At 49.6% G+C, this 15,912-nt stretch overlaps 1 protein-coding gene across 1 annotated transcript in view; it reads left to right on the top strand.

Moving 5' to 3' along the window:
- Nucleotides 1-15,584, top strand: part of Mras (muscle RAS oncogene homolog) — a 51,334-nt gene extending 35,750 nt beyond the window's left edge. The window contains exons 3-6 of the mRNA XM_059268438.1: nucleotides 8,663-8,816; nucleotides 10,038-10,137; nucleotides 13,301-13,380; nucleotides 14,632-15,584. Coding sequence (XP_059124421.1) covers nucleotides 8,663-8,816; nucleotides 10,038-10,137; nucleotides 13,301-13,380; nucleotides 14,632-14,731 — 434 coding nt within the window. The 3' untranslated portion in view covers nucleotides 14,732-15,584. The remainder of the gene's footprint in view (nucleotides 1-8,662; nucleotides 8,817-10,037; nucleotides 10,138-13,300; nucleotides 13,381-14,631) is intronic.
- The last annotated feature ends 328 nt before the right edge of the window (nucleotides 15,585-15,912 follow it).

The following is a 15,912-nucleotide window of genomic DNA, read 5'->3' as shown; positions in this document are numbered from 1 at the left end:
GTGTCCAGAGTGCTGGGGCAGGGTTTGCAGGTAGAGAGCTCTCACATGGCTAAATCCTTCCTTGCTGGTGATTGGCTCTTAGGGCTGTGCTAGCAGGGGCTACTGACCAGACTTTCCTTGCTGGCTACGAGCCAAGCTAAAGGCCTTGCAAAGATTGTTCCTGTTCGTCCTTGACAGCTCTGCCAGGTCAGGTGGGATGCAGGGAGCTGAAGGGTGAGATGAACTGCCTTGCAGTAGACGTAGGTGCTCTGCACAGCTAATGAAAAGGAGACTCGTAGGTGAGTGGATGGAGGTGGTGACCGGATGGGACTGATGGTTTTGAGCAGAGGAGGGATGTGATATGTCTGATGGTTTCAGGCTTGCTCTGGCTCAGGTGTAGAGGAATAAAACTGGGGTACAATGAGGTGGTGGCCTAGGGCTGTCGGGGAGGAACAAGAAGGGGTAGATTCCAGATATAGTTTGAGGAGGAACTGCGGGGTTTGTGGATGGTGAATAGGCATGGGATGGGGGAGGAGAAAATAAATTATGGAGTGGGACTGGGACTCGAGAGACTAATTCTGGACTTGTCAAATATGAACTGCCTTTCATAGAAAGAGTAGAAACAAGTTGTTGCCTAGAGGAAGTGATGGACTTAGACACATGGACAGGTATCCACCATCGGGGGAGGAGTGGAGCATGGGTTTCAGAGAAGCGGAGGGAGGCTGATTGTTTTCGAATGTATTTTTCATTAAGGTATAATCCACAGCTGGGCATGGCGGTATACAACTTTAATCCCAGCACTTGGGAGGCAGAGAGGGCAGATCTCTGTGAGTTCAAGACCAGCCTGCTCTACAAAATGAGTTCCAGGACAGCCAGGGCTGTTAGACAGAAAAACCTTGTCTCAAAAAACGAAAGGAAAAAAAAAAAAAAAAAAAAAAGGAAAACACACACACACACACACACACACACACACAGGGAAGAAGATACAGGGGGAAAATTGTGGTTTTTAGCATAGCTATCAAAGTTGTATGTGTCCATAAACCACCAATTAATTCACACATTATTAATCACTAGAATTACAGCCATCGATTCCATCTCCCAACAAACACTCATACACGAGCGGCCACTCCTCATCCTCCGTCCCCCAGACCTCAAACTGCCCAGTCCACTCTCTGTCCTCGTGTATTTATGTGCTCTCACATCACATATGCTTGGAATCGTACAGCGTGAGTCTTTTGAGAATGGCTTTAGCTCTTGGAAGGCTCAGTGAGTTGCAGTAGGCATTTAGATTCTTCTCTTCCATGTGTGGGTGACATGCCGGTGTACAGATACACAGCTTTACTCAATCTTTCATTGGTTCCTGGGGCTGTCCTCACCTCTTGGCTCTTGCATGGATGGTGTCACTGGGAACACTCAGCTGCATGCTTTTGTGTGGACTTCAAGTTTTCAGTTCTCCTAGGTGCGCTGCTTGGGGTCGTGTGTTTAACATTACATCCCACCAGCAATGCATGATGGGTCCACAGACTTGAGGTGAGCTGTTTTGGTGGGAATTGTGAATAGGCTTCGTTTCTGAGATGAGAGTGGAGGTGAGAATAAAGGAAGTAGTGGTAACAGGGGGATAGGAAACTAGTTGGTATGGTTGTGTTTAAACTCCTTAGTACTCAGGACTCTACTAAAAAGGGAAGTGCCAGCGCATCCTTGCGTCTTCTCTTCCCAGGTCTGCATGTCTGCCCAGGGGCAGGTGTCGATCTGGGGGGAATGTGATGGAGCCAACTGGGAGTGGGTATAGGAAGTAGAGCCTCAAGGCTTCCATGACGCTAGCCTCGGGTGTCTGTCTTTACCCTTCCTTTTCTTCTTGCCTATTACCAGGTTTGGCCGTGCTGGTGTTAGCATCTCACTCATAGGCAGGTAGTCATAAGGAGTAGAGTTGGACCTACTCCATGGCTCATTAGCACACCAGCCTGAAGCTTTCCCACCTCAGCTTATCTCAGTTTCTTAACCTCTTAAACGGCTGGCCTCCCAGAGTAGCTGTGAGATGGAATCGGGGTTGTGGGCCAGCATTGTGTCTCTCCTTTCTTCCCAACTACCAGGGCCACTTCCGGGCTCTGTTCTGTTCCCATGATGCTCCTGAGCTCTGGCTATGCCACTGAGACCTCTGCTGCCCTCTACAATTCCTTCTCTGTGTCTGTCAGTCTTTTCATCACTGACAGATACCCGAGAGAACAGTTGAAAAGGAAGAAAGGTTGATTTCTGCTCACTGTTGCAGAGGGTTTGGTCGGCACTCTGCCCGCTCCCTCACTCTGGGCCTAAGGTAAGGCAGAACGTCATAAGAGCAGGAATATATAGAGTAGGAAGCTGTTTGCCAGGAAGGAGAGAGAGAGAGAGAGAGAGAGAGAGAGAAAGAGAGGGGTGGGAGGAAAGAGACAAGAGTCCTTTCAGAGGCCAGCCCCCCAGTGGCCTACTTTCTCCACCTAGGCCCTACCTCTGAACATTTTCACCACCTCCCAAAATAGAGCCACCAGCTGGAGCCAAGCCTTCAACATATTTTCTATTCAAACTGTAACATCCCATCGCTGAGAGCAGCATCACAGTATGAATATCCCTGGTTCCTCTGAGAACTCTGCAAAGTCATGGAGCATCTCCCCACAATTTGCACACCAAGCCAGGGGATCTTGGGCCTCACACACACCTTCCCCACGGTCCCCTCTCTCCAGGCACCGTGGCTGCAATAGTGTGGCGTCAAGAACAGGCATCCCCGGGGCTAGTGGCTGTGGAATATTACTTGCTGTAGCCATCTTGATGAGGAAGCTGCTGTGACTGCCAAAGGGAATCCTCCCCCAGGGCCAGGGAGCCAGCTGGAGGCTCCTTCCCTGGAGGCTGTCCCAGGTGACCTGGCTTTCACAGCCTGCCAGTGCTTTGCAACTGAAAAAAAAAAAAAAATCCCCTTTTCTGGGGACAGTGCATGGTTGGTGCATCCAGCCTTGCTGCCAGGCACCGGGCCTTGCCCTATTAGACACCCGACCCAGAGAGTGCGCACAGTTCCGACAAGAAGGAGCGAGCCTGTCACTGTGTGCTCGGTGAGATGACGTGGTTAATGCAGACCTATGGCTAGGGAGGCACAGGCTTCCCTACCTGACTTGCCTGAAAAACAGGCTTCATCCTCCTCCCTCTGCACGGCAAGCATGGGGAGCACGGGAAGGCAGCAATCTCTGGATGGGGTCCTGCGGACGACGTGTCATCTCTAGAGGTCACTGTCTTTACTGTTCTGTGTTCTGGAACCCCTGTTTCCTCCATCAGTGAAAGTTGAAGAGTCAGTTTTTAACACTTTTCCTTAAAGTTGAAAGGGCCATTTCACCAAGGTCAGGGCATTTCTTGCCTGAGTCAGGGGGTGCACCTTGTACTTTTGCGCACCTTTTTGAGTCCTCTTTGGAGCTGTGTCTGGCAGAAGAGCTGAGGGAACAGTGCCTGGCTCTCGATCTCTGCTATTCCACTACAGAGTGTAGCGCTGGGCCAGGCTAAGAGACACAGAGATGAACAACGGAGAGCGTACACTGGAGGAAGGCTTCAGACATGGGGGTCAGAGGTGAGACCCCCCCTCCCCCCATGAGGGAGACCGACCGCCTCAGAGGGCTGCCACCGAGCCAACGACAGCCGGGACAGCCAGCGAGGAGGGGAAGAGGCTTCCAAGTTGGAAGTCATAGCTTCAGCATGTGTTTGGAATCTGGACAGCTAGTCTGAATCCAGGTGGCCAGACCCACATCTAGATGAATAAAGAGGAGGAAGAAAGGAGCGGGGGTGGAGAATGGAGAGGGAGACGGGAAGAGGAAGGGAGAGGGGGAGAGAAAAGGAAGAGGAGAAGGAAGAAGAGAAGGGAACGAGGAAGAAGAAAAGGAGGAAGAAGGAAAGGAGGCAGTCTTGACAGAGGCCTCCGAGACCCTGGCTGACACCCTTCAGTGCTGGCTGCCCACCCCCCTGAGACTTGTGTAACGCTAGCATGCGGGACTAGCTGTTAGAGCAGCCTGCCTCCACCAGATCCTGCTGCACTGGTGTTTTCCGTGTCTAGACTCTGCCTCCTCGCTCAGCCTGCATCTGCACACACACTGGCAGAACTCCCCTTCCCCCACAATGAGTAAGACTCTCTGTCCCCAGAGGCCTCCTACCTTCCTGAGCAGGGAAAGCAGGCAGAGTTACCTTCCTGAGGACATAAGCTGGGTACCTTCAGGACACAGCTGGGGTCTGTCCCAGGTGTTTCCAGGTGTGTGCGTCAAAGCAGAGGCTGCCCAGCTCAGCATCACCTCCTCCTCCTGGATGCATGTCTCCTCAGGCCAAGAATAACTTCAGTCATTTGTGTCTTCAGTTTTACATTCAGTTACTGGTATATCAGGTTGTGTGCTTTGATCATCCATAATTTTCTATAATTATTATTTAAATGTTATTAGTATATATTGTTAAAAAAAATGGGCCTTGTGGCCGGGCGGTGGTGGCGCACGCCTTTAATCCCAGCACTCGGGAGGCAGAGCCAGGCGGATCTCTGTGAGTTCGAGGCCAGCCTGGACTACCAAGTGAGTCCCAGGAAAGGCGCAAAACTACACAGAGAAACCCTGTCTCAAAAAACAAAAAAAACAAACAAACAAAAAAAAATGGGCCTTGTTATGACACTTTCATACATGTATATAATTACTCACGTTATCCTCTCTTGTCCCCCACACCTATCTTTTTTTCTCTTTCCAAATTGTCTCCTTTACACACACACACACACACACACACACACACACACACACACATTGATAGAATCTCTGTATCATATAGACCAGGCTAGCCTGGAACTCACAGAGTTTTCCTGTCTGTCTCCTGAGTGTGACATCACTCCTGACTTTTTTTTGAAATATGGATTCCACATATGATTCATATATAGATTTTAATATAGATTCCATATAGATTCATCTTTCTGAATCTGGCTTATTTCGCTTAGGGGGATGATTTCTGCTTCCACTTTTCTGCACACAACAGCATTCCGTTCTTCTTCATGCCTAAGTAGTCCTGTGGTGGTGGTTTAGCCTCGGTCAGGTATATACTCAGGAATGATACAGCTGAGCCATGCAGCAGTTTCGTTCTTAGACTTTTGAACAATTTCCATGGATTTTCCCAGTGGCAGCACCCCTTTCTATTCCAACAGCAGTGTGCATGTTTCTTGGTATCTTTGCCAGCGTTTGGTGCCTTTTGCTTGGTGACAGCCGTTCTGACTGGGGTAAGAGAGGATCTCAGTAAACGCCTGATTTTCATTTCCCTCATTGTTAATGATAACGTATACTTACTTTCCCATTCTACTTTTGAGAACTGCCTCCTATGTGAGTGTTAGGATTCTTTTCTAGTTCTCTGAAGAATGTCATTGACATTTTGATAGGCTGATTCCCGCCATCTTGTTTCATAGCTACTTTGTATTAGGTTTGGTTTTGCTTTGTTGCATATTACCCCCATGCTTTATTCTCCCTTTAGCTCTTCTAATGACTAGGAAGTCTGAGGTTTTACTTCTCTTTTTCAGAGGTATCGGATAGACATAAGACTATGCCTTCATGTATTTTTCTATCAGCATCAGGATATAATCAGGATCTGTAGCCTCTTCCTAAACAAAGGAAACTTCAGGCAGGATTAAATCTCCTTTAACCATTGCCAGAATAAGGACATCACATTAAGACCAGAATTATGGAGGCTGGGGAGATGGCTCAGAGGTTAAGAGCATGTACTGCTCTTGCACAGGAGCTGAGTTGAGTTCCCAACACTCGTGTTGGGGAGTTCACAACAGCCTGTAACTTCAGCTCCAGGGGATCTGATGCCTACTTCTGGCCTCTGGGTACTGCACTCATGTGAACATACCAATACACACACACACACACACACACACACACACACACACACACACACACTTCAAGATAAAAATAATTTAAAAAATTTAAATGAGTATTTCCCTTCTCTTCCCAACAATTTTATATATATATATATATATATATATATATATATATATATATATATATATATATATATATATATATATATATATATCCTAGCCCCCCTTTTTACCATTTATTTTGAGGCAGGGCCTTGCTAAGTTGCCTGGGTTCACCTTAAATTTCCCATCCTAGCACCTCAGCCTCATAAGTAGCAGAGAGAACAGACCCGTGCTGTGGGATGGTCTTTCTGTATGCTGTGAATATGTGTTGCTACCACTGGTTAATAAATAAGCTGCTTTGGCCTATGGCAAGGCAGCTTAGAGGCAGGCGGGAAATCCAAGCAGAGAGACAGGGAGAAGGAAGGCAGAGTCAGAGGAGACACTGCGAGCCTCCAGGGGAGCAAGATGTAATGGAATACAGATAAAGCCACAGACATGTGGCGATACATAGATTAATAGAAATGGGTTAATTTAAGATGTAATAGCTAGCTAGCAGTAAGCCAGAGCCATAGACCAAACAGTTTGTAATTAATATAAGCCTCTGTGTGTTTATCCTGCCAACTACACCAGTAAGACACAGGAAAAGTTCCAACTACAGACCCGACCACCAAGCCCGGCTTCCACAGTCTTCTAATTGAGCAACAAGTGTTTTCTTCATTCAAATGTTTGCTTATCTGCCACCATTTATAATGCACTCAACTTTCTCTTCCACAGATTTAGTTTTCACTTTAAAGAACTCTTTTAGAAAGCATGGGAATGTTCCTGCAATGTCAGATATGAGCATTTCTCTTTCCAAAGGGTTTTTGTGTTATTATTATTATTGTTTTGAAGATAGACTGTCTTGTAGCCCAGGCTGGCCTTGAACTCCCTATGTAGCCTAGGCTGGCCTTGAACTCCTGTTCCTTCTGCATTCACCTTCTAAGTGCTGGGATTACAGGTGTGTACCCCCATGTCTGGCTTCAGAGGAGTCTCTTTTATTTTCAGATTCATACTGAGTTTTAATTTTTGAATGATCTCTAAGGGTTTTTTTTTGATAATATATACCTTAAAGTCTGTGACTATATTAACTACAATATTAGTATCATGACTTCCGCTCTCACATTCATCTCTTCCCATGCACATAAGCCAAATCATAGCACTTTTGATTGCCAGTTAGAGTAGGCTTTACTTAGGACAAAAGGCAGAACTGGAGGAATCCAGCCTACCTTAGAAGTGGAATCCTGGGGTCCCCAGATTCCTCATTCTGTGGCTTTCCTTGTCCCCTGTCCACAGGTGATTCTACTTGAGCACCTCTCCCCTCTTTCTTTTCAGGATCTGACTTGAGGTGTTGCATGGAGTCCGCCAGGCTCAGCAGGTCATGTGAGAAACTGAGCCCCACCAGCTCTGTCTTCTTTACCTCAGTTGCTCAGTTCAGGGCGCAGTGGCATCCTCAGTGCAGCTGTGTCTTAGAAAGTGTTCAGCATCTTGTCACTGCTCTTCCCAGCCGTGGTCCAGCCACTGCCCATCATATCTTGCCTGGATTATCCGGAAGCCTCCTAAAGCTCCCTGCCTTCGCTGGTGGCTTGTCCCCTGACCCCCTAGCATTGGACTAGCCTTTTCACGATGTCCTCTGGATCATGTCTTAGCCCACATTCTTCACTGGTCCAGACTCTCATGACCTGCCCCTCCCCCCCCAGCCCATCAACTGTTGGCCACACCTCTACCTCTGAGTTTTTGGGTAGTCCCTCTGCTGGAATGTTGTTCCCGGGGTCATGTGGCTCTGATTTAGTCATTGCTCAAAGGTCATCTACTGGGAGGTAGCTTCTTGACCTATCCAGAAGGACAACAAAGACTGCAACCACCCTTCAGCTAACTAGACTGACCCTTATACTATGTATTTACCTCTGGTAAAGTTATATCAGCCATTCAATTGTTTTTCTGCCTCACTACTGGATTTTGACCCCATTTACTCTGTAACCAAAGGTCCTGCCTGGCATATAGTAGGTGCTCAGATATTTCTTAAATTAATAGACAAAATTGCCTGGCCTCACACTCCTTTAATTATTCACATGCAACGTGGGTACTTTTGGGGTTAGGTCTCAACTAGACAGGAGCACCGTATGTCAGGGAAGGAGGAGTGAGCATCAGGGGTCCAGGCAGTGGCAGTGGGAGTGGTGAGGGTGGCAGAGCTCCCCAGCTCCACTTGATTCCTGCCCCAGATGCCCCTCCCTGCCATTGCCATCCTCGGATGTGGACCTTGATTCCCGGAGGCTGTCCCTTTCTCAAGGCCTGCATGGTGTCTGTCCACACAGGGCTCAGACAGGCCCTCTTGACTGGGCTGGTTTCTTTGGTGTTCTCCCCACCTGAGGGCTCCAAGGTGGAGGCCCTGTTTCTATATATGTGAAGGAGGAAATGGAGGTGCTGAGAGTCAGGCACACCCCCAAAGAACCCCAGTGTGTAAGGGCTGAGTGAGGAATCCAAGCCCAGCTCTGGGGTTCCCCAGAGGGACTTGTGAAAGTTGATCTCTGACTTCCTGAGGCTTGTCCTTGGGCCGTAGAATTGTGGTCCAGTGAGCGCAGAGGCTGAAATGAGCCAGGCAGAGCCTTTCACTGAAGCAGCCCCTGAGGTGGCTGGAAGTGAGGACAGCTGGGGCTGAGCTGCCGTGGGGAGAGCAGCAGCGGTCGCCTGGGGTTCCACAGTCTACGGTGGCCGCAGTGGAACCAAGGGCAGCCCCGGAGTGACCTAATTCCTCTCCAGTTCTAGACACAGCTGGGCAGGAGGAGTTCAGCGCCATGCGGGAACAGTACATGCGCACTGGGGATGGCTTCCTCATCGTGTTCTCCGTCACCGACAAGGCCAGCTTCGAGCACGTGGACCGCTTCCACCAGCTCATTCTGCGTGTCAAGGACAGGTGAGGGCAGCAGGCAGGGCCTCTCTACTCTTGTTCCTGGCTTCTGAAAGCACAATCCTCCCTCTCCCTCCCTGCCCTCTTCTCTACTCCCCTCCTCCTCTTCTTCCCTCCCTCCCTCCTCTCTCTCCCTTCCCCTCTCTCCCCCTACAGATCTCCCCTGACTCTTAGTTGCTAAGCTGCTCCCAAGGCTCCAAGTCCCATGCCCCTCTTATTTCCATAAACTATCTCTCAATAAAGGAATCATTGGTAACGTCTTTGTTTTCCAACTCCAATTAAACCAAATTGCATTATATGCAAAGAAAAGTGAATTTCTCCTCCAGAACACACTGAAATTGGTTAAATTGCATTTGACTAGAAGATTTATAAGTCGTTCATTAAAGGCTTTTTTCTTCACACTCTATAACGTAATCAAATCACCTAGTGTCTGTTTTAAGCCCACCTAACACTGCCAGTCAAAGAAGCGATGCAGAAGGAAAAATTAAATGAAGGAAAACAGCAAGCTTTGGTGAAATCCCAATAAAGATGGAGAAATCTAGTCAATGACCATTCCACAGGAAAGGACTTGTGACTTCACCTGCCAGAGGGCCACATGCACGCAGAGCAAACAGCCCTGGATTGATGTGCTTTCAGCCCATGACTATATGGACCTCAAAAGAGATACCTTAAGTGGTCCAGGGGTGGGGAAATCTTAATTTACTTGCTAGTCAAAGAAATAAAAAGTAGCATGGGGGGGGGTTCAAATCACAGGGTTTTTTTTTTATATGAAAATATCTAATATTGCCCAGAATGCCATGGGGCTGATGTTTTGCTTGATTCACATGTCAGTGGGATGCTTATGGTGCATGCCTCTCTATCCCTCACTTCCTCTTCTGGGAGCCATTCTGATTTTGCAGCTGCCAATTGTGCAGTACCAGCCGCTGTCCTTGGTGCTCTTCCTGTGTCCTGGCCGAGGGCTGCAGTAACCCTGCATGGTTTGTATATCAGAGCATTGGAGCGCGGAGGAGTGTGTCTGGGAAGCCAGGCCCCTCACCCACAGCTGCAGGCCAGCCTCAACACTAGCCTTGCTACAGACCCCAGGCTCCTCCTTCCCAAGCCCTTGTCTCCTCTGGAAAGAGGAGACCCACTGAGGGGGTGGCATGGCACAAGGTCTGGTTGGCATCACCTTGAGTTGGTGGTGCAGGAGGATGAATCTCACTTGGCTATTGTTCTCCTGCTTCCCAGGGAGTCATTTCCAATGATCCTCGTGGCCAACAAGGTGGATTTGATGCATCTGAGGAAAATCACCAGGGAGCAAGGAAAAGAAATGGCGACCAAACACAATGTAGGTGTGTGTGTTCACATGTCTGCGTGCGTGTGTGCATGCATGCGTGTGTGTGTGTTGGAGCCTCAGGGCCATGTGTGAAAGTTCATATGTCATCCCTTCTGCAGTGCTGGTCTTTGGAAATGGGACTAAGGCCTTCTCCTGTGCAACTAGGCTCTGTAGAGGCCACAGGGTGCGATGTGAAGGGATATTATTTGAAATGAGCAGCAAGCCAATGAGAAAGCACCCTCTGCAGCCCTAAGAGGCTCTGGGGTGGGGGGTGGACAGCTTTCTTCAGAGTAGCCCGGAAGCTGTGGTATTGGTGTACTCCTGGCGGAGGCACTGTATTGGCATGGGGCTGGGCAGAGGTGGTAGCTCCTCTGCCTCACAAGCCAGCACCTGGTGACACTGAATCACTGTGATCTGCTCTGTTCACTGAGCCCGTGCCATGCCCAGGACTGTACTGGGGGAGCAGGGTATCAAGTCCTCTACCCTTACAGCCATAGGCATCATTATTCCCACTTTATAAACATTAACACTGGGGTTGCTCCAGCTGTACCCTTCTGAGTTCACTGCAATGTGCTTGCTGTCTGGATAGTTCTGGGTCAGGTCTCTGTTCCCCAGTCCCATATTGACATAGTGTACTGGCCTCCTGGGGTCCTGCCTGCTAGCTGGAAAGAAAATCTCACAAGGTAGACCCATCTCTGCCTACTGGCCTACCCTACATCTAGAGAAAGGCATGCTAGGAGCTAGTTTTGCCTGTGTGTCTTCTGTATTTATTTCTTTATTAATTCTATCATCCTAGGTCCTGCTTTTCAATACTTACCTTTATGATGGAGACAGGCAATAAGCAAAGTAAATTAGTTTGTCTGAAGTTGACACATCCTATGGAAACAAACTAGGGAAGGGAGGTCAGGACTGGGAAGAAGGTGGGATGGGTCCATTTCAGCAAGCACTTAAGGAGGGAGGCAAAGGGATAGCCAGACAGATAGCTGAGAAAAGAACATCCGAGCAAAGGAAATCATCTGGGCAAAAGCCCTGAGGTTGGAGTTTGCAAGGTAGCAAACCAGCCACTGTGGCTAAGCAGGTGGATGCAGGGGAGTAGTCAGAGAAGTGACTTAAGGAGACGTGACTCTTACAGAGGCTGAGGAGGAAAGCCATTGGATGGTTCAGAGAGGGGTGTGACATGTGGCCAAGCAGCTTCTCTCCTGTGACATGTTGAGGATAGTCCACTGGGAAAGGAGAGGAACAGAATCACACAGGGGCTACCCCGGCAACCCACATGAGGCTGAGCAGTACGTGAGGGCAGCAAGAGTTGGGCTGCACTTCTAAGAACCAACAGCATTTGCTCACAGACTGGGTATGGAATGAGAGAAAGAAAGATGGGTCCACGTGTTCTGAGACCCCTAGATGCTGAGGACTGCTGAACTCCCAAGAGTGTGGGATGCCCAGGGGCTCTGGCTGGAGGTGGTTTCCTGCCTCCCTTCTGCATGTATACAGGGCTGCACAATATCCTGATCCATAGGTAGAGTTCTACCTGGTCCTTATCCGGGATGCCTGCCATGACTAAACATGGTGTCCAGTTCACAAGAAGCTCCAAAGCTGACACAGCACCCAGCTGCCCATGGGAGGCCAAGTCGGGAAGTAGAAGGCTCTCACTGACTCTCCGCTGGCCTGGCAATGTGGAGTTCTTGCAAGCCTGTCATCCTGAGCTCTGCTTCACACTGCAGGATGACGTTCACCTCTGAGGGTTAATTCAGCAAAGTCAGGAATAGGGAGCCCTGGGAAGCCAAATAGCCATCCCACTGTGGAGGGTTATCAGAGGCTCAAATAAAAATGTCGAAGGCCTGAGCTGGGCCCTTTGTGTGTCTCTCACCACACTAAGACCTGTGCTTGGGGCCACTGCAGTGTGTGGACATTGTAGCTAGAGTTTTCCTGGTCCTGCCTGGCCCACGGTCAGGATGAATCTCTCTTACCCGCCAGTCCCGCAGCCGCTCAGACCCAACCGAGTAAACACACAGAGACCTATATTGCTTACAAACTGTGTGGCCATGGCAGACTTCTTGTTATCTAGTTCTTCTATTTTAAATTAACCCATTTCTATTAGTCCATAAGTTGCCACGTGGCTCGTGGCTTATCAGTACCTTACATCTCACTTTTCATGGCGGCGGCTGGCTGGGTCTCTCTGCCTCAGCCTTCCTGTTCCCAGAATTCTCTTCTCTGCTTGTTCCGCCTATACTTCCTGCCTGGCTACTGGCCAATCAGCATTTTATTTATACAGAGCGATATCCACAGCAGGACATCTGACCTCACATGATGGTAACTCAATGGAGCTTCCCACCAACTGCTCAGACCCCTCAGCTTGCTCTGCGCTCTCCTCATGCACTGAAGAACCAATAACTTATTTTCTTCACTGTAGTTAGCTTCTTTCATTGTATTAGAATAAAAGGCACTAAGTCTGTGATCAGCAAAAATAAATGTTATGGAAAGTAGCAAAGTCCCTTGGTCTAACCCCAGCCAGCTTACTTCCTCCCCATCCAGGAGGCCAGTGCAGGTTTGTATGTGGAGGACGAGCACTTCCTGATTCCATGGGGTACTTATCTAGGACCCAGAATTGTACTCTAACCTCCCAGAGCGTTTGTTCCACTCAGCCTGTCCAAGGCATGGCATGGATGTGGCCCATGAGGTGGCGGCCACAGCTCCCACGGGCTGTCCCCGTCAGCATCCTTGGGCAAACGTGGCTGCTGAGCCCCCAGGCACACAGACACAGAGCCGGCAAGAGTGGGGCTGGGCTGGAGAGCTGGGGGTAAGGGACCAGGGTGACCAAGGTCCAGAGTCCTTTTCACAGCTCATTTCTCCTCAGCCTTCCCACTGAAGTTCACACTGCAGGAGCCCAGGGAAAAGGTCAGAGGTCACCCCAAAAGAGGAATGAAGAAGATCACAGTATGCCTCAGTGTGGGAAGCGAAACAGTTTGTTCTTGAGTGGAAAAAGACTATCTCAATTCTATTTTAGGGAGCTATTAAGTATCTCTGTGACTAGAGAACACGAGGGAGTTAGAAAAGTCATTAGTGACACTCTCCAGCTTCACAAGGAAAGAAGTCCTAGAGCCTTGTGGGGGTTCTGTCCAAAGAGGGCTTTGTGGGTCATGGTGCCAGGTTGACCAAGATGCGTTTTGCCTTCCAGATCCCATATATAGAAACCAGTGCCAAGGACCCGCCTCTCAACGTGGACAAAGCCTTCCATGACCTCGTCAGAGTAATTAGGTAAGCATTGTACCCTCTCTGACAGCTGTGCCCCTCCCTGGTGGCCTCTGTGGTGAGGGGACAAGCCACATTGTGACTGGATACAAGAGGAACACAGCTCCTGTGCTGGGCCAGGAGCCTGGCCAATTCCAAGCCTATGGTCTGCCGTTTCTTGTACCTCTTTGCATTTCCTCCTGCCCTTTACCTCCACCTCTACACTGCCCCCAGATGTAATGGAGTCGGGGTGTGGAGGCTGTAGGCATGCTGTGGAGATCAGGTGTCTGGTACCCTCAGAACCCTGAGCTTTCAACATATCCCGCACAGCAAAGACCAGGCCCCTCCTTCTGTGCCCCAAAACAACCAATTACAGTTCCTGGGCTCAAATTCCAGAGACACTGTGTGTGTGTGTGTGTGTGTGTGTGTGTGTGTGTGTGTGTGTGTGTGTTCCCAGACTGACAGTGGGAATTAAGTGGGTCTTAAGTGCCAGCATCCCTGAGACACACTCCTGACCATCCCTTTAAAACCTTACTCACTTTATGTTGGATGACCGACATGGCCTCCTGGCTGTGTTCCCTACCGCCATCCATCTAGTCAGTATTCTAACCCTTTACTGTTCCCAACAGTTAAACCCCCGCCTGCAGCACCTTATGTGGGTGACTCAGAGGCTGCTGGTCAGCTATGACTCAGACCTAACCTCGTAATGGTGACCCTTGTTCAGCACCTCTTGGTCCCCTGCCGTGTGCACACCCCCGCCTGTAGGCCCTCAGGCCGCACAGCCTGACCTCATCTTTATTCCTCCGCGCAGCTCTGACTCGGTGTTTGTGTTAGCAGTCGGGTGTGCTGGAAGCGAGGTGCTCACCGAGCTGCCGTGTATTGCTTGTGGACCGGTGGTACCAAAGGTACCCTCTAGACCCAGGAAATGTTCGCAGAACATCAGTTGACCAGTTGTTTTATCTAAGATATGAAAAATAGAAAAACAGAAGCCAACTCCATTATAAAGCTTACGATCTAACTAAATCTAATCAGCACCCAGTGTCACTGATTTCTAGTCAGGTGACTCTGGGTTCCCCTTCCTTTCCTCTCCCAGTCTTCTTACACTAAGAGATGCTTCACAGCCTGGTCTCCTTGGGTGGCCAGGACAGCAGCACCCTCCACCCTAGGCCTGTCCAGAGCAGGCCTTCTTCACCTCCAACCCAGGCGTCATAGAGAGGGGACAGAGGAGGAGGAAAAGCTTGGTCTGATTCTGTCTTTCCATCCTTCATTGTTCAACAGGCAACAGATTCCAGAGAAAAGCCAGAAGAAGAAAAAGAAAACAAAATGGCGAGGAGACCGGGCCACCGGCACTCACAAACTTCAGTGTGTGATCTTGTGACTGCCTGAGACCCTGGGCAGAGCAACCATGAACTGCCAGCCCCCGGGACCAGCCCACTGCCTAACTGCACTGAGAACCATTTCTAACCACAGCCCTTGGCTCTGGGCACAGGAAGAGAGCAAGGGAGGATGGGCAGGAGCAGACAGGGTCTGGCTTTGCCACCTCTCCCAGGAGACAAGCCACAGCTTCCAAGCCCTTCGTGTGTGTTGATTAAGCCCAGTTCCCAGCCTCTTGGTGGGTGTGTTGTTTCTTTTAAGTACACAGGGCTGGTTTGCTGTGGAAGTGTTTATCCACACACAAGGTACCAAACAAGCCATGAACAAGCTTCCTCCCCGGCCCTGTCCCCGGTGTCTGAGCTCTGATGTCTTTTTGTAGATTTTTAAATTATTTGAGTAATGATTATTTTATTAAAGAGGTCTGTGCCCACTGCCTGATGAAGTCTTCGGCAGACCTCTCAGCTAGCATCTGGAACAGTGCTCTTGTCTTTTTAACTGAGAGTTCCTAGCAGTGCCAAACTCCATCCAGGATGAACAACAGGGATGGCGGAAGTTAGCTGAGGCCTTGGCGGAAGCCCGAGGTGGAGTTAAACCCAGGAAGCAAACAGACCCCAGAGACTGGAGAGAGGGAGATGGATTTATCTGGAGGACTTCTGGTGTGGTTGAAAAAGCAGAGATTAGAGAAGAAAATCCCCTCACTGCTACCCCCCCCCAACCCCCACAGCCACTGAAGTGAGAGCTAGCTGGGACCATCTCACCCCAGAGGGCATTTCCTTATCCCGAAAGCGGGTGAGGCAAGTGGCTGGCTTTGCAAAAGCGTTCATTTACTTTTTAGGCAGTGGGTAGATTCTGTGTTCAGATGTATCCCTTCCTGCTTGCTCACACCTGTGTGTTGCTATGCCTCCGACACAAACATAGGGGCGTGTGCAAGGAGGTGAATGTGACACCATCCAGAAAGCTGTTGTTCTGTGAGCGCTCTCAACTGAAGGCACTCAATCCTGTTATCACTGCAGCACCAGGACCTGAAGCCATCTCCCTCGGACTCAGCTGACCACCCCCTTTATAAGCCTAGCCAGTGAGTAAAGGCCTCTTGGCATCAGCCAGAGGGCTCTTTTGGTGCACACCTCCATCGCCCTCTTCTGTCTTAGAGGAAAGGGAAAGGAAAGCTGAGCTGATGACATGGTC

Source organism: Peromyscus eremicus, chromosome 7 (genome assembly GCF_949786415.1).
Source record: "Peromyscus eremicus chromosome 7, PerEre_H2_v1, whole genome shotgun sequence".
NCBI lineage: Eukaryota > Metazoa > Chordata > Mammalia > Rodentia > Cricetidae > Peromyscus > Peromyscus eremicus.
Note: the sequence above shows the minus strand (reverse complement) of the source record. Positions and strands in the feature narration are given on the sequence as shown.